Source organism: Aspergillus vadensis (genome assembly GCF_003184925.1).
Source record: "Aspergillus vadensis CBS 113365 unplaced genomic scaffold BO88scaffold_13, whole genome shotgun sequence".
In the NCBI taxonomy this organism is placed as follows: Eukaryota; Fungi; Ascomycota; class Eurotiomycetes; order Eurotiales; family Aspergillaceae; genus Aspergillus; species Aspergillus vadensis.
Genome location: NW_020292051.1, coordinates 90,005 through 116,543, shown reverse-complemented (window position 1 = coordinate 116,543; position 26,539 = coordinate 90,005). Strand labels below are relative to the sequence as shown.

The 26,539-nt window shown below is 50.2% G+C and overlaps 9 protein-coding genes across 9 annotated transcripts; 2 read left to right on the top strand and 7 right to left on the bottom strand.

The window, feature by feature from the left end:
• Nucleotides 1-15: 15 nt before the first annotated feature.
• On the bottom strand, nt 16-1,264 carry BO88DRAFT_463498 (alpha/beta-hydrolase; the record flags this gene model as incomplete). Its single annotated transcript, XM_025711259.1, has 3 exons — nt 16-163; nt 223-970; nt 1,045-1,264. The coding sequence occupies 3 exons, from the start codon at nt 1,262-1,264 to the stop codon at nt 16-18; spliced, it is 1,116 nt and encodes a 371-aa protein (XP_025562235.1).
• A 958-nt stretch (nt 1,265-2,222) lies between these two features.
• Nucleotides 2,223-3,809, top strand: BO88DRAFT_463491 (FAD-dependent oxidoreductase). The gene is made up of 2 exons (XM_025711258.1): nt 2,223-3,034; nt 3,074-3,809. Exons 1-2 carry the CDS (start codon nt 2,228-2,230, stop codon nt 3,449-3,451), a joined length of 1,185 nt encoding a protein of 394 aa, XP_025562234.1. The 5' UTR covers nt 2,223-2,227; the 3' UTR covers nt 3,452-3,809.
• Nucleotides 3,810-4,081: 272 nt separating this feature from the next.
• BO88DRAFT_389544 (Zn(II)2Cys6 transcription factor) lies at nt 4,082-5,845 on the top strand. Its single transcript, XM_025704918.1, has 2 exons — nt 4,082-4,291; nt 4,351-5,845. Exons 1-2 carry the CDS (start codon nt 4,252-4,254, stop codon nt 5,763-5,765), a joined length of 1,455 nt encoding a protein of 484 aa, XP_025562233.1. The 5' UTR covers nt 4,082-4,251; the 3' UTR covers nt 5,766-5,845.
• A 6,136-nt stretch (nt 5,846-11,981) lies between these two features.
• BO88DRAFT_463482 (vitamin H transporter) lies at nt 11,982-13,818 on the bottom strand (the record flags this gene model as incomplete). Its single annotated transcript, XM_025711257.1, has 7 exons — nt 11,982-12,171; nt 12,240-12,305; nt 12,366-12,518; nt 12,569-12,965; nt 13,020-13,190; nt 13,250-13,587; nt 13,658-13,818. 7 exons carry the CDS (start codon nt 13,816-13,818, stop codon nt 11,982-11,984), a joined length of 1,476 nt encoding a protein of 491 aa, XP_025562232.1.
• Nucleotides 13,819-14,773: 955 nt separating this feature from the next.
• Nucleotides 14,774-16,933, bottom strand: BO88DRAFT_57837 (sulfatase family protein). The gene is made up of 5 exons (XM_025712983.1): nt 16,463-16,933; nt 15,924-16,402; nt 15,382-15,874; nt 15,208-15,329; nt 14,774-15,155 (listed from the first exon to the last, which is right to left on the bottom strand). Exons 1-5 carry the CDS (start codon nt 16,776-16,778, stop codon nt 14,820-14,822), a joined length of 1,746 nt encoding a protein of 581 aa, XP_025562231.1. The 5' UTR covers nt 16,779-16,933; the 3' UTR covers nt 14,774-14,819.
• Nucleotides 16,934-17,450: 517 nt separating this feature from the next.
• On the bottom strand, nt 17,451-20,135 carry BO88DRAFT_389539 (putative glucan 1,4-alpha-glucosidase). The gene is made up of 5 exons (XM_025704917.1): nt 19,659-20,135; nt 19,300-19,583; nt 19,149-19,245; nt 18,450-19,087; nt 17,451-18,391 (listed from the first exon to the last, which is right to left on the bottom strand). The coding sequence occupies exons 1-5, from the start codon at nt 19,870-19,872 to the stop codon at nt 17,705-17,707; spliced, it is 1,920 nt and encodes a 639-aa protein (XP_025562230.1). The 5' UTR covers nt 19,873-20,135; the 3' UTR covers nt 17,451-17,704.
• Nucleotides 20,136-20,560: 425 nt separating this feature from the next.
• BO88DRAFT_341476 (extracellular lipase) lies at nt 20,561-22,240 on the bottom strand (the record flags this gene model as incomplete). The annotated part of the gene is made up of 1 exon (XM_025703104.1): nt 20,561-22,240. One exon carries the CDS (start codon nt 22,238-22,240, stop codon nt 20,561-20,563), a length of 1,680 nt encoding a protein of 559 aa, XP_025562229.1.
• Nucleotides 22,241-22,986: 746 nt separating this feature from the next.
• Nucleotides 22,987-24,019, bottom strand: BO88DRAFT_57829 (UbiX family flavin prenyltransferase). Its single transcript, XM_025712982.1, has one exon. It carries the CDS (start codon nt 23,838-23,840, stop codon nt 23,157-23,159), a length of 684 nt encoding a protein of 227 aa, XP_025562228.1. The 5' UTR covers nt 23,841-24,019; the 3' UTR covers nt 22,987-23,156.
• On the bottom strand, nt 23,996-26,457 carry BO88DRAFT_57820 (Zn(II)2Cys6 transcription factor). Its single transcript, XM_025712981.1, has 6 exons — nt 25,789-26,457; nt 25,485-25,741; nt 25,203-25,434; nt 24,372-25,154; nt 24,239-24,312; nt 23,996-24,192 (listed from the first exon to the last, which is right to left on the bottom strand). The coding sequence occupies exons 1-6, from the start codon at nt 26,373-26,375 to the stop codon at nt 24,152-24,154; spliced, it is 1,974 nt and encodes a 657-aa protein (XP_025562227.1). The 5' UTR covers nt 26,376-26,457; the 3' UTR covers nt 23,996-24,151.
• Between the last annotated feature and the right edge of the window lie 82 nt (nt 26,458-26,539).

The window sequence follows — 26,539 nt, the reverse complement described above, 5'->3', positions numbered from 1 at the left end:
CAACTTATGATTAACTTAGTCGGTATACAAACGCTCAGGCATTCTGAGAATCCACCTAATATTATCCTCGACCATAGCATTTGCGACTCCAGTCTGCGGTAAGACATAGATGCGACGAAACTCATGAGGCATGCCGGAGAATATTTCGATGGAAAGTTGAACACTAGTAGACCATCAGTACAGCCCCCGTAAGTGAAGAAGGTAAGAAAAACAAAGCCCTACCCAGCTTCTTCCATGCATTGCGCAAGTCTCAACGCCTGATCCCTCAACAAGCTCTGTCCCGCAACCAGCATAAAAGTCCTCGGTAATCCCGAGAAATTCGAACATTCCCCAACAGTGAAATGCGACAAATTGGACGCCTCCATTTCGAGCATGTCTCTATACATGTGGTGGACAGCCATCGGCAGAAACGGCGCGTTCCAACACTGATACCTCGAAAACTCGGTCTGCGCGCTCTTCTCCACATCCATATGCGGAAACCACGGGGTAGTCAAGTTCAACCCTACAATGTTAAGTCTTTGCGTCTTGGATACTACCTCCGTCTTCTTCGCGAACATGGCAACCCATAGTGCCAGCGCAGCGCCAGAGTCCTCCCCGCCGAGGATGACGCGTTTCGGATCCCCGCCGTAACCTCTAATTCGATCCTGGATGAACTCGAATGCCTCCCAGGCGTCATGATACATGGCTGGAAAGGGTTCTTCCACGGTACTTCGGTAGTCGATGCTAATGACGATGATGGGGCAGGTAGGCGTCAGGCTACTGACCATTTCGGCGCAGATGGCATCCTCGGTGTCCAGATCTCCGCAGAGGAATCCGCCCCCGCGAAAGTGGATGTATAGGGGGAGCGGATCCGCGGTGCCTCGTTGCCCAAAGAAGGCTATGGGATAGTAGAGTCGGATGGAGATGGGGTTGTTGGGCTCTTTGACTCGGGGGATGGTGGAGTTGCAAATCTTGACTCTGGATTCGTAGCCTGGTTATTGACTTCACGTTAGCGGGGGATCATAGCAGGTATCTAAGGGGGTAAGTATATCAGACCTTTCCTACGCTTTTCATGCTGAGCGCTTGACGCCCATTGATAGGTGATCTTGGCATCAAAATCCTCTTGGTAGGGAAACTCGTCGTCCGGAGAAGTCAGCCCGCACCAGGGGATCCCGTTTTCATGACAGAAATCTATCCATTGACTGGATGGCTCGTGAAGGTGCCAAGGGTCGTAATTACGGGCTTCAGCGACTCGGCCTTGAGAAGGAATTTGATGAAATGTCATGTTGCGTCAATAGCAGAAGAGGACGTAGATGGGCGATGGGATATGGATGCACCGCTTAAGTACCCTTTTATATTGACTTTATCTGAGGATAAAAGGGAGATCTGGAGCTGCGAGTGCGGGAAGACTATTTTTGAATAATCGAGGGAATTTCTTTGTTGCGGTCTTTTGCGAGGGTGACACAAAGACGGATGGATGCTCCCGAGTTCTTTAATGTTGGCTTTGTCGAACAACCTTTCTTTGGGATTAGCGATGCTAATGTGTGTCTCTGGAAGATCTCCATTCATCAAGCTATAGTATGCTTAGGTGTTGATCCATCACCTCTTGAGCCCTTCCTTCCTGATATGGTTATAGACAAACGCAATGTGTCGACCCCACAAACACTACATAGTGTCTTCTGTATCATGCTGAAATGGGTTCCTGCCTTTCCATAGGCAGCATACAGTATGGAGATTAGTAGTAGTAGTAGGTTACAATCAATACATAGTCCCTTTTATCCACTAATCGTAACTATTATTTCCACCGATCGTTGTATAACTAGTGCCTATCAGCACACCTCGGAGATCCCCCCACGTAGATGAACCCCCAAGATAATCGATTGATCAATCTTGTACAGGGAAACCCCTCACCAGGTCCCAATGGTACACATCACTACCCTAGGAGGTAAAGGCACGACTATATTTGCAACAGATGCTGGACTAGCGGAGCGAGCGTAGACATTTCGGGTTTTGGGAAGCTGTTGTGCCGGGTGAAAAGACCCTGCGGAACATAAAGTAGCCTTGGAAATTCCGCTTTCCGCTGAGTAAGCAGTCATATACAATCGTGTTTATAGATATTTGATCGCACGGTGCGTTATGAAGGTGTTGCCTTTGAATTCCATACTGCTCAACTCATTTCCACTACTCTCATTATTTTTTTTCCCACTCGTTAGGCTCGTTTTTCTTTCTTTGATCTGGAACCGTCGAAATGTCCACCTGGCGCCCCGGCAAACGAGTCGCTATCGCAGGCGGTGGACCCGGTGCTATATCCACAGCGCTGGCATTCATCAAGCGTGGCTACGACGTGCGGGTATTTGAGCGACAAACCGAATGCCGTGCCATCGGAGGCGCGGTTCTCCTTTCCATCCCTGTGCTTGCGATTTTGCGCTCCTACGGAATTAGCCTCGAGAACTTCGGATCCTATACCTCGACCTACTTCAAGAACAAATGGGGCAAGGAACGGGCCCTGCTGCCATTTAATGAAGAAGTCGAAAGACGGATGGGCATCAAGGGTTGGCAATATGGCGTCTTGCGTTCATCTGCTTTTCAGAAAATGCTCGATCTTGTCCCCGATGGCGTCATTTTCTGCAGTCACGAAGTGACGGGATACGAGGAGGTCGAAGGTGAGGTGGAAGTCAAGTTCAAGGATAGCAACATCACACCCATAAAGGCCGATATCCTAATTGCAGGAGATGGTATTCGGTCCGCCGTTTCGCGTCAGGCATTTGGTGACCCGCATCTGTTCCACACAGGCATCCGGCTTTGGCTCGCGTGGTGTGATCACATCCCTGGGATTCCTGCCAACACTGGTGTCATCTCACACGACTGGCAAAACCAAGCGAGCTTCTTTCCTATGTTACATGACGGCAAGCCGGGATTCGAGTGGTGGGTTGTCGAGCCGGGGTGGGAAGGAAAGCCGCTTCCTGAGGATCGCAAGACCTACGTAGAGAATATTCTGCAGGGCTGGTCGGACCCCATGCGGCAGCTGGTGGAGGCCACTGATTTCGATACGCAAGTATATCGGTGAGACATTTACAATCGGCCATCGATGAAGACGTGGTCTACTGGGAGGATCGTGGGTGTGGGAGATGCGGTGCATCCTGTTTCGCCATATGCGGCGTACGGAATGGGGATGGCTGTCGAGGATGGGTATTATCTTGCCAAGGCGCTCGAAGGAGTTGATCTACGGGATTCGAGGGCTGTCAGTGCAGGCTTTGAGTTGTTTGAACGACAACGTGTGGACTATGTAAATCATCACATGGAGTTTGCTCGGTTTTTGAGTTATGTGTTCCATAATTTACCTTGGCCATTGGCGAAGCTGAGAGACTTGGTGTTTGATTATACACCATTTTTGAGAATATTGCTGCAAAAAGAATATTTGAAAAGATCGGAGGATGAGACAATGGATCTGAAGGAGCTTCATGTCGTTTAAGTGTGTCAGTGTACTATGGATTCTTCTCTACTGGTAGTAGACCAGTAGGCTTTGTGTATAATGAAGTGTTCTATTAATGATGGAGCCAGAAGCCTCGGCAGAAGCATACTTGGTACTTAACAGACATGATAAGCCATGATATGCTCTTTGTCTTCAAGAGTTCAGACTAATCCGCGCAGGTCTCTCTATTCTTCGACATCCACAATGCGAGGACTGGCCTGGTTCGGTGCGTGGAAATAGCGGCCACACGGAGATCACTGACCCACCCAGAAAAAAGGTTACTGACTCTTTTGTACTATTCAATCTTTGCAAGAGCTTCAAGATGGACACGTCTACCGAGAAGGATCAACAAGGTGTCCACTACATGGAAATCGGGAGAATATAAATCATCGAATGTGCTGATATCCAGACTGGCAACAACTGGACCCTCGTCACGGGTACCTAACCCCACTAAAAGTCTAATCTCACATCTTGGCTTCCTTTATGGGTTTAGACTAGGCCGGTCTGGGGTTCGAACCACACATCGTGACACCAAACAGTGGTGACAAAGCAATGTGGCAACGGTGTGTGCCTTTTTCGCTTCGCCGATGTTCAAACTCTGCTATACATCTGTCTCATCATCATGTGCATCCGCTGATGAAGCCCTGCTTGATGGTTGTTGGCCTTTCACTCCGCTCACCCTAACCTCAAGTCTGTGAGCTTTGTCGCTAAATTCGCAGCATGGTCCTCATTGGAGAATATACCATAAAATTTTGGCTGGACGATCTATCGAAGTCACTCTATTGCGCTTCCCGATACACATGACCTCCGATCGGACGTCTCCAGAAGTCCCAGCTAAAGGTATTTTACCCCAATCAACTACCGAGGTAGATTCTCGAATTAACTTCTCAACCTTCTAGACTGCCAAGTCTGCAGAACGCGTCGTATCTCCTGTGATAGAACGCTCCCCCATTGTCGAAAGTGTGCTTCACGGAAACTTCAGTGTCCTGGATATGGGATCAATCTACGATGGGGCCAAGGTGTCGCAAGCAGGGGTAAATTGACGGGACAGGCAATACCGGTCCAAAAGAATTCCCAGACATCGCAGGTCTCTCATCGCCGAGTAGACATCGCTGTACCCAATGTGGACCTTCAACTACCGGCCCGATGGCCCGGCTTGCCCTTCGACAGCCTTACTGCTCAATTGCTCGACCACTTCGATCGAGGCGTTGCTACAAGGCTAGCATGGGTGGATGACCTCCACAATCCTTGGAGAAGCGTAGTATTACCTCTGTCGCACGACTCATCAACCGTACGATATTCAGTGCTTGCTCTCGCATCGAAGGACCTTGCGGCCAAGTATCCAGCAGACCATCATTGGGCACAGTCGCTCCAAGCCATCTCCCGTCACAACCAAAACGTGGCCCTGACCTGGTTATCAAGAGACATGAGACACCTACTTCAGGATCCGACCGCGGCTCAAAGCAAAGATCAAGCGAGACATATCCTCGCTTCTGCTCTCCTTCTCTACAACCTTGAGCTACTAACAGCACCGGCTGCCCAATGGCGAATACACATACAATGCGCCCGGGAAATCATTCAGTGGAACCTACAATCCGCCAGCAGTGCACTATACACAAATGTGGCCGATGTATTCCTATTCTACGAGTACTACTACACGTCTGTCTACATCGGATTAACCACATTCGATCCAATCGACCAGCTACAAGATGACTTCCCGACACATGACAACGTCACAGTATTCAGTGACTTCATTCGAATCATGCATAGCGTGACCCGCGCCGAGCGACAAACATACACTACGCAGCCCATCTCGCACCCCGTCCCGATCGAATCCACACTCCTAGACATTGAAATCGCCAAAGCTCGAATGATGCAGATGAGCCACACAATCAAGTTCAAATCAGACCAAGCACGACAGGATTTTGAATGCCTAGTAGACATGTTCTATCATGCCACGCTTATCTACACTTACCGTGTCTTTCCCAACACCATATCTCCCGACAAATGCATACAATCTTCGCTCGATGTGCTTCTCGACCACGCGCTACCCCTATCATGCAGCCCCGCCGTCGCGCAGGACCTAGTATGGCCACTCTTCATCACAGGTACAGAATCTAGAGGCAACCCACAGATGCAGAACCTTGTCGAGACGGCCATGATGAACGTGATCCGAATGAGTGGGAACCTTGATCGGAGCCGCGTTCTTTCTTTCCTCAAGACCTTCTGGTCGTTGGATCTCGAACCTGGTACTACCTGGATTCAGTATGCTCGGGACAGGTGTATCGACTTTAGCTTTTTGGTGATACTTTGAACATCATTGTGGGTTTGTTCAATGCTATTCCTGTTCTGTATATATTTATGATCGAAATAATATGAGAATAAATACCAATGAAACCGATAGTTGCAAAATATATCCTGTCATATGTGCTGATCCTACTAACAGCCTGGCTACATATATCTGCGAAGACTGATGTTAATGACAGTGATTACATAGGAGATAGGTTGTTCTAGATGAGTAGTGTAAATTACCTTCCTCTTACAGCTTAGCTTGTCTTGGTAGGAGGGTAGACATATCATTACGACGGAAGACGCGGTATCTTATACTATGGCTATTGGCAGTATCCATTTAAGCAGCTTTCATCCTGATTATCAGGCTACGCGTGATTGACGGATGCGGGTGCAAGGCTTTTACTGGGTTTGATATTGGTAATGAGTTTGAATTTTACGAGATTCGATTTATTCTTTGGTACTCTTCAAGATAGATAATTGGATCTTTCTAATATTGCCGCAACATGGAGTCCTTGTACTCAATCATGGATTGCTTCATTGTCTGCTTCATTGGTCCTATCCTTGGCTTTGGTCTTGTATAATATCCCCAATTATAAGAAAGGGAACCATGACATAACCGGAATCGGAATATATCGAAGCAAAGAAACCGAGAATATACTATATCGGAAGAAGTAGTAAGGATGTATAGGGCTCGTTCGAAACTGCAGTGACTGACTTCTGCAGAGCCATCACGAACACAAACATAAAATTGCACCAATTGGCCCATTACAAGATCACCGTAGACTCCTCTGCTGCTTCACAGTCGACCATAAACTGAAGCCGGTTGGTTCGAACCGGGCAGAGGTTTCGCAGAAGAGGGGGGAGAAGAAGGTGAGGACTGCTGGGACTTGACTCCGTTGACTCCGAAAAGAAAAATCACATGAGAAAATAAGGAACGGACTACTACTCCGATCGCCAATAGTCTCGGTGCCGTATTTCAATCAACTAACTAGCCTCTTGCTGTAGCAGAGACCTGTCAAGGAAGAGAGAGATAGAAAATACTTGCTTGGAGCTTCTCATTTCTCGCTGTTCGTGAAGTTCAGTTTTTCCGAAGCTTGCGGGTGAGATACTCCATGCAAGATAGTCCGGATCAAACTATCGGTATGGGAGAGCGAAACTGTTATTTTTGACAAAGTAAGCAATGTCGAGACTAGAATCGTTGTCAGTCAGTTTGAATGCTTTGGTCATCCTAGTGAAGCAGGAAAAGCATTTACAGTCTCTCATTCTTTTCGCGGACTCCGCACAAACGTCCCTGCAACTCGAAGTTGTTCTTCGCCAACCAATCTCGGACCCAACTCTTTGACTGACGTTCTTCGGGAATGTAGGTAAATGTAAAGATCAGTCGAGCAAACTCGCGACGTCCTCCCAGACTGTACCCACTAAGGCCAGTGTGGTAAAAATCATGTCTGGACGAAAGGCGGGGGCGGTCGCTTCATCTTTGGGGGTATGCGAGGTTGACTTGGAGATTGCGGTCGCCATAGTAATTCCTCCTCGCAAACATAAACCCTGGTGTAAAAGAGATCCAGTGGCGCAGACCAGTTGAAGCCCGCATAAAGGGGCCTGTGCGTTGCAGCCGGTGGCATTTCATTACCAACATAAGTTGAAGCTGACATGATCGCAGGGAATGACGTATCTGCGCTATATTCGGTGTAAGAAAAATTGGACGTAACCGACTGAACATAGAGAGGAGGCCGACCATAAGGCTGTACTTGCGCTCTCCTTGGCCTGCTAGAAACAGCCTGCTTTTGGCGTTGCGCTTGAGGCCGCGCTTGATGATGCATCCGGCTTAGAGAAATGGAATGTATGTCATCTTACGGCTCAATGTAAGTGTGACCTCATCAACATCATCCGCCTTACTCGGAGCAAAGTAATATTCAACCTATTCAGCAGGTAGTCGTAATGTTGCCTTGCTTCCATATAAGATGCGGCTCTTGAAGTTGCCTGAACGCTCGCCCACACAAAGAACGAACTGGGCTTGATTCCTCTACCAGAGCGCCATAGACTGCTCTCCGGCTCCTGAAATTCGCCACAGGTATCCCTATGCGCAATCACTCAAGCTTGTAATAAAGGCTCGACGAAGCAATTGCGGAAGCTCTCCAGAGAAAACTCCAGCGGATTCTCAATGGGCTCTTCAACATCAGCTAGTGTTACCGGCTTGGTACTTGAACAATTTATAATCACTAGGCACGAAATGTTACCATACTGCCCCCCGCCGCTCATAGATGTCGTTCGATTATACTGCGAAGTCGATATTGAAAGTTTAGCTGTTCTTATATACATGATCGCTACTCCGTATTCGATCACCTTTGGCCGATAAGACGCATATCTCTGCGACGTGCTTGTCCAAGACGTTTTGCGTCGCAAACCCTTGGTAATGATGCTGGCCTTCAAGGACACTACACTTGAAAGCCCTACCCAAGGCTGCACCGGTCATCCGTGCATTGGCCATTTTCCTGCCTGCGCCTTGGAAATTGGCGTGACAGAAACGGGTGTAACACCAGCTTTGGGACTGCTTGCGTTTCTTCGCGATAGAAAGTTTCGATTTCTCCGGAAGGATACTACCCGGGCCATAAGAATGGGGGACACCTTGAGGCCGCTAGCAACATACACCGACGTCCTCATCGCAATGTCCGTGATCCCTTTCTTCCCCGTCCTGCTGTTGTTCATCCGTCATGACGAACTATATAATTTCTCGTTGCCACCACTCTGATATTGCAACCGCAAAGACCGCGATGTGACATAGGAAGTCAATCAAAACACATAAGAGGCTTGTGCAGCTGCTCCCGGTTACACGTGCGACTCCGATAGACACCGTACATGCCAGACTCGTTGAGAGATACAAGGGAATTAGTCGAGATACAGTACTGCTCCTTCGGTGCGGAAGCTAGCTGTGGGTTCATGGAATCATCTTTGCGGACGATTCGATTGCAGGAGCGACTTATCATAAATGCCATGGCGCCAGCAGAGTCACATGAACGCTGTGGAAGAGGTACCAGCAGTAGCCACTATAACATTCATCATTTCATGAATTGGTATCAAATGGTCAGAAATATGCTGATATATATGATAGATGAGAAGGGGTTGTTTATCGGTGGACGACGTTATCGACACTCGCTGCTGTCTTGATGTGACATGAGGTAAATAGCCGTCTCATTGCAGATGACAGACATGTATATATGAATGGGTCGTAGCCGTAGCTGTGTATTCGCCGCCACGGATTGGAAGGATCGGACGCTGAATTAGCCCACTAGAGCTGGCGGAAGACCAACTTGTTTGGCTTCATCATGTTATTCGGCAACATCAAACTGCCAGGTTACTTCCCTTTAGCAGCTTCAAAGGTGTTTTCAGTATCGAGAATAGTTGGTGGCCCAGCCTCTTATAGGTAGTACATTGCAATTAATACCAACATAGTTACAAGCTAACGTTGCAGCGAATAGCATCATTCTGACCGCTCAGGCAAGGCAGATTGCTATAGTTTTGGTAAAACTGAAGACCGACCTCCACGATGTTGGGAGATCATATATACCTGCTTATTGCGTTGGTGTCATGTGAGCAACAATCACCGGTAGTATAAGAGCTTTGATAGATGCTTTTGTTTCGAATTCCGCGCACGGTAAGGCGCATTATGTAACGGAGCAGAAGACACAGCACAAGTAGTAGCTGATTCTTGGAATGACGCAGTAAAGAGGCCTGCTACTTAGAGTCGAGGAGACCGCACCCTGAAGATATGCGATTGCTTCAGGGTATTGAAGCGGTTGTACTTGAACGTTGCTGCCTGGAGGTGCCATTAAATTGGAATATACCCTTCAGACATTGCGGTAAAGCAGAATAGAAACTCTTCAGGGTCGAGTAGGGCATTGAATTCTCGGGTCTACCAGGCGGACATGAGTAGGAGCTTGGTCTGGCTAAGAGGTGAGTCGGTGTACCGTGCTATTACCGGAGAAGTTATTGGTTTGGATGGAGTTTTGAACTCATGGATATATAGTAAGCCGAAGTGACTGTATAAGACTAATTGCGTAGAAAGATTGTATTCGCAACACTCTGCCTTCCTAGAACAGAATATATAATGGGTTACCTGCCAATAACCGGAGGCCAAGGAATGGCGGGCGGGCAGATGTTTGTGCTGAGTGACTGCACATCTTATTTTTTTGTGAAAAAGATGATTGGGTGAGTTTTGGTGTTCGAACCTCGGAGAGGCTTGGAAAAGAAGCGTTGGACTCGAAAAGCTCCGGATGTGCTCGATGATACGAATAATGCGATCTTTGTAGATTGTGCTGAAGGAGACTCTGTGCCCTTTGTTCTTTGCCAGAGCCCCAGACAGTCTGGAAGCGCTGGAACATATAGTTGCCAGATGGCGGGGTGTGATGACGTTATTTAACAGCACCCGGCCAACCAATGTGAACGACAGTATATAGCGCCCAGCATGTGGTTCTTGATATTCTTGATATAATTAAAAGATTGTCGGACTTTGCGTTTGACAAAAGCAATGGAGCGGTTTTATTGCGGGAGTCCATATATCGAGCCCCAATGTTATTCTCCATCCATTGATGAAAGAACGATTGGGGTTTCGAGGGTTTATAGCGATAGTCGGGTAGCCTGATCAACCACAACCACCAAGACCAAGCTGATATGTGGGAATCTTCAGCTATAGTTGCTGAAGGATAAGCTCACCATGGGAGGCAGGTTCAAGCATGTCGCTAACCGCACTCATGGCTCCTTGGAGCCCGCCAACACTCGGGACCCACTCGTAGAAGAGCAAGGGTATCATTGCCCTGTCCCTCCAGCAATCCTCGGGAACTCTGTCCATTCTGCTGTGTGGGGAACTTATGACCAGCGATCCAACATGATATCGGAAGTAGTAGCAGAGCGACAAAGCAAAGTGAGAGTCAAATCCATTACCAGAAGTCAACTGCTCCAAACCCAAGGCACAGTCAAAGATCGTGAATGGAGAAAGTAATCACCATGGTGGGAAGACGACCGCAGCAGTCTGATGAGTGTGTCCTCGTCAAACTATCAGGTGATTCAAGGACTCAGGAAGGGTATATAGGAGATGAACAGCGAGACTTTTATGTGTGTAGAAGGCAACAGTAGAGAGAGGTGAGTAGTAGCAATATATATAGAACACATATCGCACAAGATAGTCCGCAAAATGAATGATGGGATCGTAATGTGGAACCCTCGATCATATATGCAAAGCATATATCAAACATGACATTGTGTCGGACTTGTGACACAGCGATAATGAAGGAGGTTTGTCTGTGATTAAGGAAACCGCACATCGATGATGCAGGAGCCGAAGAACCAAGAATAACATCAGTGGCAAGTAATCCGATACCACACACAATACATAGTAGAACTTATGAAAAAGTGAAGTGATATAACAACATCCATCATGCATGAGTGAGATGCAAACACCATTCAGTAGGAGAAGAAGTGAGAAGTGGTCAGATATGATAGTGTTGCAGTAGTAGCGAGGGCAATTTTGACTGTATGTGGAAACTCTCACAACCACTACCCGCCGCCATCACCACACACCACAAGCACAGACATGCACATGTGACATATAAAGGAAGATGTAGTATAATAATATAAGAAAGATTGAAATAAGAAAGGAGGACAAAAGGTCACCGACCCAATAAATGTAACGGGCGGCTGCCGGCAAACCCGGATTGTTAGCGTTACCGTCGTACACTTCGCCTGGATACTTGATCTTGATCCAGGATATGTGCCCCATCAATCAGTTCCTGATCATGCTCGAGGTTCAGAGTATGTTTGTTGTCTTCGAAAATGGAAAGACATAGTTGAGCTGAATATATAAGGGATGACTAACCCCCTCCCGGGGGTGGTGATCAGGAGGGCAGATGCATGAGAGAGAGTGAAAAAGGGAAAAACTTCCAGCAGGGTGCAGGGAGATTATATAGCTTTCCAGGAGGACCCTGAGCCACGTTACAGGAGGCAAATCCAGGACTTCTTCGACGGAATTGGCCAGGTGATGACGCAGGCTCCGGCTCCCGGGGGAGGGGGACAGGGTTCAATTACAGGTTTGCCTCCCAGACAAAAGGAAAGGACCGAAGAAATAGATCGGAGAGGGGGGGTGGAGCAGCTAGTATGAAGAGAAGAGCCTATCATTAAGTGTTTCTATCTCGTAGCATCATTAAATCCAGGGATACATGGTCCGGCATCACCCCAGATGACCATCTTAGACGGTTCCAGCCTGCGTCTTCTTCCTCCGGAAGAGATACTGTAGGTTCAAGACCAAGGTCTGGACCCATGACGCGGCTGCCAACGCACAGATGGCTGTGAGGCCATGGATGTAAAGGGGGGCGTCCGAGGATCGAAAGATCTGGGCTCCAGAGATACCCGACAGGTTGGCGGACATGACGATCAACCTATTTTTTGCCACCACATTAGCAAGTATTACCTTTATGAAATTAATGAGGGTAAGTGTAACACGTACGCCATGGATATACTCCGCTCTTGTGGTGTTTTGCAGTAGAAGGAAAGCCACCCAACGTTGAGAACACTATCCACATTAGCATATAAGCATCCAACGGGATACCTGAAGGAGACCAAGGGTACATACTGCATACTACAGTAGGCTACATTAGCAATAGCAATGACAGCATATTTGTGCCAGCTTGATGCATCTGTAGGACTAGTGCGTAGACACGCATACGAAATGACGTTCCACGTGATACAGAGGAGGACGAAGGGCCCCCGATGCCCGATTTTGTCCCTGCAGCAGTCAGCATCCAACTTCCCCCACCACAGGACCGTGTCACATACGAGGAATAAGCCAAAATCGTCGTCCAGACAATGCTAGCATACACTGGTACTGATGCCAGTGCATTTGCTCTGACGGCACTGAATCCGAAGGACTTGATCATGCTGGGAGTGTAAGTGTTCAGACCCTGGAAGCCGGACATGGCCACCAATGTGATGAACATGTGCTGAAGCGTCGTAGGTTGTGTGACCGTCTTCCAGATATCCCGGCCAGTGATTTTGATATGTTCTCGCGTCTTTAGAGGGTCGTCCAGCAGAACACGGTCGATGATGATGCGCTTCTCACGAGGGGAGAAGTAGCTCCAGCGACCCATGCTGATGAGAGGACTTCCATCACCTGCCCTCTTGGGAATGAACATAATGAACAGGATAGCAGCGAAGATGGTAATCAGGCCCTCAACTACACACTGTTAGCTCTCCTCATTTACTCATGCCGAAGTATAGGGACACTTACCCAGGAAGATCCACCTCCACCCAGCAAGCCCACACTTTCCATCCAGCTTCAACAAACCAGCCGAGATCAGACTCGACGTCGCTCCTGCAAACATCTGCCCATAGAAGAACAGAGTCGTCCGGAAACTCGTCTCAGGACGCTTATACCAGGTCGAGAGATAGTACAGGGCGCCTATACCAAGCCCATCGTTAGCCCTAGCACCACAGACCGAACAGGGCGACCAGACAAACCAGGAATGAACCCTCCCTCCAACAGTCCCAACAACAGCCTCGTGGCCAGAAACGCCGGGTACGACTGCACAAAAGCCTGAAACGTGCCAACCAAACCCCAAGCGACCAGCTGTGTCGACAACCAGACCTGGGGACCGATACGCTGAAGTATAATATTCGATGGGATCTCCGTGATGACAATACCAGCCGAAAGCAACTGTGTTCCGATATTGATTTGGTTCGTGGTGACGCCTAGGTCGTCGGTGATAGTAGAGGTAAGAGCAGCGCTGATATTGCCGCGATCGATCTGGAGGCCGAAGAAAGCGAGAGCGAGGATGGGTATAAGGATGATATCGATCCTATACAAGTCAGTATATGCTTATACGGTTATAGCTATATAGCAGTGAATGAACGACAGGGACGACTCACTTCCTCCGCAGCTTGCCCTCCTCCTTATCATCCCAGTCCTTGACAATCTCCTCCGACGCAACATCATTATCGGTGTAGACCTCATCGACGACCTTCTTTTCCTCGAAAGGAGGCAAAACACCATCCTTCGGGTCCTCGAACTCGAACTGTTTCCCCACCATCACGACAACGACGACACAAGACAGAGGTTGAGCAACACTTCAGTGACACAAGCCAACCACCCTGAGTCAAGCAATTCACCGACCGTATGCAAGGGACGTCCAAGACAATCAATAATAAGAAAAAGAAAAGCAAACACAAGAAAAGAAAAGTATATTCCTTTTTACCCGCTCGACAACACAACGCATAAAATCTCCGAGTCAGTCACAAGAAAATTTTGAGAAAGCTACGGTGCCTACATCCAATCTACTTATATTTAAAAAATCCCAGACTCGGCACAAGAGCCCAAGTCCACGGTCTGGGCACAGACAGCATAGCGTATGTGTGGGTGAGTGTGTGTGTCTAGACAGAACAGTCAATCACTGAGAGAGTTGACCCGCAATTCCACTATGAAGTGAGACGGGGGCTTGATGGCGCAATCGCCGCTGGCTTTGATGTCAGGGTTAGTTTGAATCGATGGCCGCGCGTGCTAGATAGATTCTCATATCAATTTCTATTCTAATTGCCTTTTTTTTATCCTTTAAGCGATATTGCTATAGTCATGAACTTACTTAGGCTGAAGGATTCGATGGTGTCATTTTTGACTGTTTTCATTGATCCCGTTGTGGTTGTCGTTCCCGTAGGATTGATCTATGGATTGGATAAGGAACGAACTGGCTTCGGGCCCGACCCAGGGTTTATCTACCGGGTGTGCCTTTTCTTGTTCCATGTGTCTTTGTGTCTGGTTCTCTTTGTTTCTCGGCTATTTAAACTTCCCTGGTTTCATGGTATTATTATCTATCTATGGTGTGATCGGTGTTATCTGATTTCTAGTGCTATTCTTGGCTACTGTGTATCCATCCGCCCACTTCGCCTACTATGACTGACTATCGTGATCTACACTCGCCCCATGTCATGCATTCATTTCCATGACTCTTGTGATTTTCGTCATGATATACAAATGACCCATCTCTATATATATACATAACAATAACGCTCATAACTCATATCTATACTCGTATCATCAAGTCCACGCCTCCCAACTCAATCCATCTCTATACTGTAATCCCACCTGCGGGCCTTCAGCCGCAATGATATACCCGGGTTCACACACAGAGTACGACACCTTGGGCTGATTCGTGTAAAAAGAATCGTACTTCACCTGCAGTGCATCTTTCAGACTCTCCACAGACCCATCGGGATGGAGGACCCGCCACGGCTGGATGCACGTGTTACCCTTGCAGGATTTCAAGACTAAAAGAAGGGCGTCGATGCGATCGATCACGCTGGAAAGAGGTCTGTTGAGGAGCTTGACGCTGTCCTGTTTGGCGTAGATGTTGTTCATCTGGTAGGGGTCCGTCTGGGGCTGTTAGTTTATCTTCGATAAAGATAGTGAAGGGAATAGTGCTTACCGAGAGATCGTACAGCTCGTGGTCGCCGTCGCACCAGACGGAGTAGTACAGATTATATTCTTCCGAGAGGATTCTCGCGGATTTGTAGGTGTTGTTTCCCATGATGGATGCGCCTCCGGGTCCTGGTTACGTCAGCCATGTTTACCCGGCGGTAACTACGAGAGGGTTACTTACCGATAGAGCCGTACTCGCCCTCAAGCACGGCATGGCCCCAAAATTCGACCGTGACATGCTCGTGCAAGATCGACTGAGTCTTCTTGTTAGTCGACACGGGCATCGGAGTCCCGTCAAAGTCCTCTCGCAAGGGAACTCCAGCCAGCTCGAACAGCGTGGGGGCGATATCAATGTGCGTGGTTACGCGGTCAACGCTCTTTCCTTCGGGGATGCCAGGGCCGCGAATGTAGAACGGGACTCGAATGTCCTCCTCATAGCCGGTTGTCTTGCCCGGAGGCAGACGATGATGGCCAATGTGGTAGCCGTTATCAGCACTGTAAATGATGTAGGTATTGTCGATCTGCCCGCTTTCTTCCAGCTGCGTGATCAGCGCATCCACCATCTCATCAACGGCTTGCAAGGCGCGCAGACGCTGGCGATAAAGATGGTCTTCGTAGTCGATGACGGTCTGGTTCTGGAGTTCCATAGTTTGGATCCACCCCGCACCGGAGTCCTATCCTCGTCAGCGGCCATCCCCACCATAGGACCACAATATCACATACCTTGTCCGGATTGAAGTTAGGCGTCCGCGGCACCTTCGCATCAGCAAACAAATGTGCATGTCTCGGTGCCGGCAGCGGCTCCGTCATCTTCGGACCCCCAGAACCACTCAGTCCTTCCACATCAATGTTCGTGTGCGGCGCGATCGGCGCGACCGTCAGGAAGAACGGCGCGTCGCTGTCCAGCGCATCTGCCAACAACCCCGATGCCTTCTCCCGCATCACATCTGTTGTGTATTGTCCCTCGTAGCTCCGCGGCGGCTCATGGTTCCGCTGGTACGTCGCATTCCAGTACGAATAGGTATGGGGGTCGAGGAGGAAATCGGAGCCATTGAAGCCGTTCACAAACGGCGCGTTGTAGGTAGCGACACTGTGCGAGTTGAACAATTTCCCTGTGTAGAAGGTATTGTAACCGGCGGACTGAAGCCAAACGGGAAGGAAGTTTTCGTTGAAGCCTTGGGCGACGAATTTGGGGTATCCGCCTATGCTGCATTAGCAATCCCGCACCGAAGAATCACGACCGATTGGAAAGTTGTGCATACCATACGGCGGATTCACATCCGTCACATTAGTGTTATGAGCCTGTCTTCCCGTCCAAAGACTCACGCGCGACGGACAGCAAAGCGCAGTAGTGACAAAGTGATTCAAGAACTCAGTACCCTTGTCCTTGATTCTCGCCTGCGTATACGGCATATACGCCGGGCTATTCATCCGCAGGTCCTGATCATCCGTAAGAATGAAGAGAAAGTTGGGCTTGCGCGCGGAGACCGACGGCTCATCATCCAGCAGTACCTGCTGCTGCACGGCCAGGGCATCGCATCCCACGAAAAGGGCCAACAAAGCCGGCAAGAACATCATGGCGGGAGCAACAATCCAAATCCTGAATGAATTTACCCCCTGCACGATGTTGTTGTCTGTCACTCACCGACACTCGGTCACCAAGAACAACTATTAAAACAAGAAATGAGTTGGAGCTCGCGATCAAGATAGCGATGGCGCAGCAACGGCACGGGATAACGCCATAGCTCTGATGGAGCCGATCAGACCAGTAGGTAGAATAGACTAGTTAGTCAGTCAGCACTGGACTGGAGCTGCAGAGACTCGAGAGAGGGTGTGTGTGAACCTGGACGCAGCGCAAAAGCAAAGACGCGCCTCGTGGGCGGTGGGATCAATGATCGGATTTAGTGGCAGATGGCATCACAGCCGGCCAATGACCTCCGGTCCAACTGGCCCCGTCATTCCGGCAATACTGTCTACTTTGGACTCCACCACGCATCTCGGCTATATTTTGAATTGGCATTGATGGATGGGGACCCTCTTGGACTCGGGAAGTGTCAAGGACATTGAAGCGAAGATGATTCATTGGCTGGTTGAGACGTACTCCAGGTTTAGTCGTTGAGAGGCCCCTGGGGGAAAGCAATGATGGGTGCTGCTGCTGCTCCACTGTGGACCTCGGCTATGGAATTACGTGCTTGGATCTAAGATGAGCTCATGGCTATGCTTTGAGGGACAGTGATATCAGTAGAGCGAAAAGAGAAGGGGGTCATGTCAATTGCCTAATGCTTTGTGCAAGAGTAAATTAGGGACTGTCTGGTCCTTCATATGAAGACAACGGCTTTCGCTGAGTCCTTATCTCCGCATATCCTCCATTCCGTCGGTCGCAATACAATCACATGACTAGCCCTCCATTTCATGCTATGCTATTGTGCATATCCACTACATACAAATGATTATGTAACTAATTACCTTCATGCTCATCCTTCATATCAATAGGAATGAATTGTCTACCGCCAGGTGTCAGTCACCGTCGCGGTCGACTCTCCGCACGCCTGAGGAACCGTGTATTCCCGGTTCGGGTCACTCTCCCACTCCACGGAGTCATCGCTCTCAATGCGAATGAATTTGTACTCAAACGACTCACCAGCCGGCAGAGTCACAGTTACATACCAGAGCGGGTTGCTGGAAGTGTACTTGTCAGCGCTCAGAGCTATGCCGTCGCTGGTGTCCCAGTCACCGAGCTGAGAGATCGACCCGACCAGGTAGATGTTCTCGCCGTAGGTGGTGGTGGCCGTCAGATCAAAGGTCACAGCTACGGCGGTGGGAGTGGTGCAGGAGGTCGAGGACGTAGTGGTGCTGGTCTTACTAGCAGTTGTGGTGGCCTTGCTGGTCGAGGTCACGCCGCCGGATCCAGTGGTGGTAGCCGTCGTAGTGGTGCCACCAGTAGCCACAATGCTCGGCCACGAGGTGACGGTCACACTGCTGTAGGTACCAGAGGCAGAGGTAGCCGCACAGGTGCCGGGCACGCTGCTGGCAGAGGTCTCGCCCCAGGATGGGGGCACAACAGAGTTACGACGGTTGTTGGCGGTCAGCAGAGCAGCGTAAGACCAGGTCAGGTCGCGAGCAGAAAGCTCGTCGCCATCAGACTTGTCGTATTGCTCGGAAAGAGAGCCGTTGCTTGCGGCGTGAGTTTCCTAATCCTGTTAGTACGCACCCTCTGTAAATATGAGCCCTCGTCTAGCGTAGACTTACCACAATAGAAACGAAACCATCAGCGAAAGTCTTCACGGCATCCACAATGCTGCTATAGGTCGAGCTGGACGATGAGTACGTGCCGGTGGCAGCATCACTGTACAGAGCCTGGAAGAAGTCAAGTGACACGTCTGTGATCTCCAAGGACCCCTGCTTGTCCCACTGGTACAGAGCATCGTACAGCTGCTCCGCGGCAGCCAAGGTGCACAGGAACCACGGGTTGCCGTTGTAGTACGTATCCTCGGGGTACCGACCGACTGCAACCGCCTCACTGTCACTGAGACCATCGTTGAGAGTATAAATCGAGCGGAAAGAGTCTACAACCTCCTTGTGGTTGGCAAGCGCACGCGGGGAGCAGGGCTGGAAGGTGGAATCATCGCATCCAGCCTCAGGATCAAAGGTGTGGATGCTTCCCAGGAGGGTGTTGGTGTCCTTGCCGGAACGGCTGCTATCAAAGTTGGCCAGGATGTAGTCGCCGGTCCAGAAGGACTGCAGGTAGCAGAGAATCTGAGGTGCCTGCGAATCACACCAGGAGCAGGACGAGCCGACGGCCGTCGCGAAGGCACTACCTTCGACGAGGGCGCGGTGCTGCACAGCAATAGTGAAGAAAGACGAGCCATTAACTTCTTCCCAGAGATCTGCGACCGCGAGTTAGCTCCGATGCACAAACACCCTTGAACACCGATTAATCAAACACACCATATCCCGTCTGGTTCCAGTACTGAGCCACATACGACAGGTCGTTCCTAACGAGGGGCCAAACAATCTCCGTTGCAGCGCTGGTGTAGCCATTGTCCTGACCAGTCAGCTACAATGTTGCAGATCAGACGCAAGGGGGTGGAGAACATACAAGCAGCCACTGCCCAAAGCCGATCATAGCAGTTGCTCTCAGGGCAGGACCATCACGCTGCGGCCGTCCCCAAGACCCAGTGTAGGCAGTCTCATCGACATTGAACTTGGGCTCACCAAGACCGCCGCTGGACAGATCACCAGAGGGGTTACTGATACCCTGAACAATTGCCTGAGAGGAGATGTAGTTCTCAATGGTGGAAAGGAGATCAGTATCTCCATTGCGGAAGAGATCGACGAGGGTCTTGATGACGAGACCCGAGTCGCGAGTCCAAGTGTAGAAGTCTACAATCATAAGAAGACACGCCAGTCAGCATCAATCAACCAAGAACACACTCATAATCCGAGCTCAAAACATACAGTCCGGGTTATCGGTGCTGGGACTGGCAACGACAATGCCCGAGTCCGCGCCCGACACCCAAGCACCGTCCGCCCCGATGTTATTCAGGATCGCAGTACGAGCCACGGTCGCTTCGTTGCTCAACCACGAATCCAAGGTCGCGCGCTTAGAAATAACACTTGCCAACCCCGAGCAGACGAGGCCGCTCAGGGCAAGAAGAGATCGGAACGACATTGCAGGGGGGGAGTAACGATGTTGAGGATGAAGCTCAGTCACTCAGTTGTCGCGTCTGAGGGGAAGGAAGCTACTTACTTCAACCCCTCACGGACCCCTGACCGACCACTTCAATTTATAGCCAAACCAACATCTGCACGAGGGGGGTCAAGCTGAAGGAAGAAGCACATGCATCAACACACAACATAAATTGCAATGCAATATCGCTTAGCATCTAGCTTGGAATTCCTGCAGAGTCATCTCGCCACTTCAGCTCTTCAGCTTGTGAACGGACGAGGCCCCAGAACGACGAATCTCCGGTGGCGTGGAAGAAGCAGCCTATCGCGGTGTCGGGCCGGCCCGGGGGAAATTGCACTGAATCCACCGGCACTGCAGAATGGCCTTGTGCCTTGGAGATGTGTCCAATCGCTGGCCTCACTGACCTGAATAGCAATTTATTTCAATTCCCGGGGATTCGCCGTCCCCGGTCGTGCGTGGTGGCTTGATTGGCTCCTATAACAATGGTGATTATACCTAACGGGAAGCTATAATGCAGGTCCAAACGTCCAACGCGTGGTATATACCCTTCCATTAATATAACTAGTACTACTTATTATGACCCTATATATCCTTTGCCGAGGCTAGACACTTCCATCATTACTCTCATAAGGCTAGGTCCCTGACCCTCCGGACCCCTCCGCCAATGGCATCAGATGTGGAACGCCGCGGTATTCTGCAGGATGAACTCATATGTCCCGTTGCGGAAATCATCCGTAAGGAGACTGGCGCTGTTCGCTCCGAAATTCATCAACTGTCGTGATTCCTTCCACTGGGGCCATTCGATGTACTCCCCCCGATTGGAGTTCGGATCCAGCGTATACACGAAACTCAGATAATACGTGTGGCTGGAACTTGCTGCATAATTGGGCTTGATCCCATAGAACACCTGCAGCAGGTCACTTCCATGGAAGGTCCCCAGAACTGGCGTGCCATAGTCGTAGGTCGCCAGGTACGACCAATTCGGAAGGTCAGGGCTGAGCTGCTCTGCATACGTGAGGAATGCCCGCCGCGTAATGGTGAAGACCAAGTCGCCGAGAATGGCGGCCAATCGCTTAAATTGCGGATACCAGTTGTTGGCCGTGCCCGTCCTGAAGGGAGACCCATATGTGGTGGTGTCCGGGTACAGGGCCACTAATTCTTCAAGCTGCTCCTGGCTAGCGTCATAGAAGAAGTAGGTGCCCAGATAGTCGACTACCTCGTCGATCGTCGTAATATTGGACTGAAACAAGGCGAACAAAGTGCCCTCATCCTCTTGGTCGCCCACGATGAATGGGACCCGGGCATATTTCCCTGCTTTACCCAAAACGTCTGGCGACGCTGTCAATGCCGTCCCGTCTGGTCGAGGCACATATGATAGCGCCACGGAGTGGTAGCCTATGATTCCCGGCACGGAGTTTGCCGCATTGAGATAGTCGGTGTAGTCTAGCTCACGCAGACAAGCCAGGGTGTCGTTGGCAGAGGAACAGCCTGCAGAGTCCACGACCGCATCATACACTTGCTGTCCCTTGACCCCGTCGACGGGGTCTGCGGGAACAACACTACCGGAGTCCATGATGGCTCCCCGGAACAAGGGCTTGTCTTTGTAAGTGATGTTTCCGTCGTACAATATCATCTGATCAAAGACGGAAATAGCCCCTGCTGATTCTCCCCAGATTGTCACCTTGTCCGGGTCTCCACCAAAGGCCTCGATGTTGTCGGCCACCCACTGCAGGGCGAGGCGTTGGTCAAGTAGACCTAAGTTGGCGGACCCGTCCTCCAGAATCTCCTTTCCGGGCAAAAACCCGAAGCCCCCTATGCGATAGTTCATCGCTACAAACACGATAGGCATGTTCTTGTCTATCGACGATGAAACCATCGTTGTACCGTCATACATCGCTTTTGAACCGAGTTCAAAGCCTCCGCCAAAGATCCAGACCAGAACGGGCAGCTTCGCGTCCGCGGTGGTCCCGGCTGGGCGCCGAATGTCAATGTTCAGACAATCCTCGAGGGCATTGGTAGCCGACTGTACCAAAGGGAGATCCGCAAGGAGGCCAATGACCGATGTCGGGAATTCGCTCTCATCCGTGGTGAAGTACATCTGCGGACAAGACTGCGAGGCACCGGTTGCTTGAACGGTACCGAGGGCGATCTCCAAAGGCTGTGGAGGCTTCAGACGCAGCGAGCCTGTGGGGGCCTGCGCGAAGGGGATATTGTTGAAGCTCTCAACATCGCCAGATTTGCCAATGATGGTGGCCGATGGATGCGCAATAGTGACAGTAGGAGCTGCATCCCGTTGGACTGGAGTGGCCCAAACGGCGAGGGGAAGGGAGAGCCAAAGAAGGGCCTTCATGATGGCCATGATCTGTACCGCTATGGGTCACAGGCTCTCCATACGGGCTGTGACGAACCCTATATACAGTTCCATTTTTCCCACCTTCGTTTCAAGTGCCAGAAATCCATCTATGTCTTGGAGCATAGTCCGAGAACCGAAAAACCAGCTCCCAAGGGATTTTCGACATATCCATGTGCCTCCTCGGCTGTGGATCCAGTTATGAGACCTGCATTTTAGGCATCAAGACAGCAAAAACCCCTATGCCCCTAGCCAGCTGGCCTGACGATCGCTGATCCGAAAGGTTCTCTATCATGGAGGAAAGGCAGCGTGGGCGGAGAATATCACGCCAACCGGGTGGCCCAGGAACGGTCGAACCCGTTCCCATGCGCAAACCGAGGCTGGTACAAGGGGGAGACCGTATCAGCAGATCAGTGAGAATATATTAGGCCAGCATTGCTAGCATCCTGTTGGTCACTTCATGAGGATTGAGTTGATCAAATGCCGCTTCCCCCGCAGTTCGAAGGCTGCAGAATGACTGCCTCTGCGGGGAAAGGAGCCTCGACCGCTGCGCTTTGGTTCGCCAACTCGGACATTTCGCCTACTTTGTCGAATTCTTCCGATTCGCATGCCTGGTGGTACAACTCAGTTGGGCGGCTTGCATGGTTCAGCAATATTGAGGAACTCAATGTAGCAAACACAACGTGCTTGTGGTTGTGTTGGGGTTGGAAAGCGGGTTGGAACTCCGACCAAAAATGAAGGAAAGAGGAATCATATGCAAATCCGGTTCGTGGGTCGGCCGATCGTCGGCTATCAAACCACACCCAAACTATGTACAGTCAAAGCTAAGAATAAATCCCCAAGTACCAAAATCCAGCCAACGCCCCTTTAATCTTATACAAGACAAGCCCGCCAAAATTCAGTCCCAACGAAAATCTTATTTCTCCCATCCATTCCAACGCTCAAAATCCCCGGTGTCGAGGTCAAATAAATCCAACATCCGTCCAACACTCTGATCAATGAGGTCCTCGATACTTGCGGCCTTGATGTAGAACGCAGGCACTGGGGGAAAGATAACTGCCCCAGCTCGTGTGACCTCTAACATGTTTCGCAGATGGATCTCGCTTAATGGCGTCTCCCGCGCTACTAGCACCAACCGCCTGCGCTCCTTGAGCATCACATCGGCTGTCCTTGAGATGAGATCGTCGCAGAAGCCCGAGTGGATAGCAGCCAATGTTTTCATGCTGCACGGTACCACAATCATTCCGTCTGCGCGGAAGGAGCCGCTGGACACTGGGGCAGCCATGTCATTGATGTTGTGTACGTGGTCGGCCAGCGCTTTCACGTTTGAGGGATGGTAGTCGGTCTCGTATTTGATCGTAGCCTCCGCCCACTTGCTCATCACCAGATGTGTCTCCACGTTGAGACGGCGCAGGGCAATTAGGACTTTGATGCCGAGCATAGCTCCAGTAGCACCCGTCATAGCCACTACAATGCGGCGGCGACGGGGCGCTGGACGGGCAACGGCCACGTGATCATTATCGACGGGCATTTCGCTGGCGGGAGGAGATGCACGACCGGAGTTTGGGGTAGTAGTACCGGACAGAAGTGAGTTGAACATATGTGTTGATGCGGGATATATAGTGTTGTAGTAGGCTCAATTGTGTAGATTGAATGTTCCCGTTGTGGGGTGATTTGTCTGAATGGATGGACTACAATGGTAGCTGTCAGGAAGTTGAGCTGTCAAGTATATATATAGCCCAGTGGCAACCAGGTAGCTACAGTAAACCTTTAGTTGAAAGCTTTTTTTGCTGAGTTCGATTTCTTCGGACGCTTTCCTGCCTTACGGTCAATCTCGGTTTTGCCATTGAGTCCGAGATCCCCGAACCACCGAGGGGCCGTTCCCGAGGGCGGCATAACGTCATGGATGGCTCAGAGAAAACCCAGCTCTTTAGATAAGTCAAACATGGGTACTGCGACGGTTAGCTCGGTCAATTTTAGTCGGCAATCTCGGCATACCATTCATTATGGAATCCAGATAACTGGCCGGTGAGAAGTCTTGACCGAAGTCATCCGGGATCCCGTTCGGCATACTGTAAAATCAGCACCCACCACACAGCTCCACAAATCAGACAATAGTGGGCGCACATACCCATAGACAGGAAAAAATGGCTGGGGCTGTTCCGCGCGTTCTGTCCCAACATTTGCTTCCCCCTTTTCACGTTCAACTGCCGTTCGAACCGCATTGCGCAGAGTGATTAACGCCCGTATATGCCGTTCCGATAGCCATTGCCCGTTCTCCGATGTTGTGTTCTCCACTGTGCCCACTGAACCTGCGGCAGAGAAGACCTCAATCACCTTTTGCTGTAAATCACGGCACTCGGGATCATTTCGGGTCTCCTCCCAAATGCAGAGAAGTAAAGTGGAACTAAGGACTGTGTGCACCATTGACCAGCTTCGGAGGGGAACCGCACTAAGAGCCTGAAAATCCAAAAAGGCCCTAGAAGCGTCGATCAGGCTCAATTTGGCGCGGGTACGCAAGATGTCATAGGACGCGTCTTGCACAACAGTGCGCTTCAGGGCTGGACGTGTCAGGACAGAAATGGCTAGAGACATGTGCATTCGCAGAGCCAGATGCTCCAGGTTGTGTTGGAGGCTTTTGCATTCCTGGCGGTCACGCAAATGTGGCTGAGTGCGTTGGTTGAGGCTATCAATCGTGGCCAAAATGTCAAGCTGTCGCGCATTTTCCGGTATTTCGGGGCCATCTGTTGTGATCATGTTCAACGCGATTTGGCATAGAAAATACATAGCTTCCGTAAAAGAAAGTTCGTTGCTGGAGAGAATCGAATAATCTGGAGCCCACCCAGTCATGGAGACTACACGAGGCCGGTCGTAACATAAACAGAGCAGGCAATCTTGCCAAACAACAGTGTACCTGTAACCGCGTCAGTTTGTGTCGCTATCTGTAGCATGGCTTATGTACCATAGCTTTCGTGCTTTGTATTTGACATGGTCCGGTAGGTGTGCTACACTCTTTTCGGTGTGAAGACCCAATGTCTGTGCAAGACGGACTGTTGTCCCTAGCAAAGCCCATGCTGCATCAGACTGGCCATTGTTTTGTAAAGTGTTCCCTATAATTAAGAGTGCTTGTATGATGTCCATCGTCGGACGGAAGAGAAAATTGGCTAGTCGAAGAGCTTGAAAGGATCGTTTGGCTTCTTCTTGTTAGTCCATCATGCATAGACAATCATCCTGGGTGACGTACCGAAGTCCTGGTATAGCTCGGTTCTTTGCATGTAATCCAGGTCAGAATAATGCGCACCAGACGCCAAGGCCGCGAGTAGCAGGCTAATCATCCCGACAGACCGATCAGTGGCCCAACGTTCACAAATCTGTGAAGTGTTCTGCAGCTCTCCTGCCGCAAGAGCATTGAGGTACGAACACACATCCTGCTCAAATCTCTCAATGTCAAGTATGATAGGATTGAAAGGGTAGGCTGATATTCTATAGAAATGGAAGAACCTGCCCTCTGTTAGTGGTTGCTGTGATCAACAACAAGGTGTGCTTACTTCAAGAGTTCCGTTCGCTGTGGGATGATTCGTAGAAGTTCCCTCCACCGGTCCTGAGGCGTTCGGAAGTCCATAAACGGATAGCTGCCGTAAGTATTTTGCAGACCTAAAACAGAGCCCACCTCACGGGTCATGGAGCCATTGGTATCTTGCGTGCGATTACGCAAATAAGATAATACCGAGTTGTCGCCCGAGTAGACAATGTCATTATCGGGACCATCGGAAGATGGGATACGAGTATTATAGTACTGCCTTGTCTCCGTCTGAACCTCTGGTAAACTGCGTGCTGAGGGCAGACTTTGTGACTCGGCATCGAGTCCCTGTTCAGCGACTGATGTCTGATTTGGTCCGCGAGGAGCAGCTGAGGAACGTCTTTGGCTGGTATTACGGGACTTTTTAGACCCAGAGGAATCTTGATCATACACACATATTTGGGGGTGGCCCCGTCGACGGCATGTTCGACAGGGCTGAGTGCTGTCGCATTTCACCTTGCGCTGGCGGCAAGGATAACACGCTCGAGCCTCGCGCTGATTGCGTTTCTGTCGCAGCACGCGGTCGATCTCTTCACGATTTATCGGGGTGCCCATAATTCTACTACTGCTGCGTCGGCACCTCAAGAGTGCATATTTTCCGGAAGGTTTTTGCGGAATTGTATTGCTTCTTTCTCGGGGTATTAGTCGATATAGTCGCGGTGGTCGTGCAAAGCGTCGAAGTGGCGGATCTGATCGGCACCTCGGCTCCGAGATGAGTC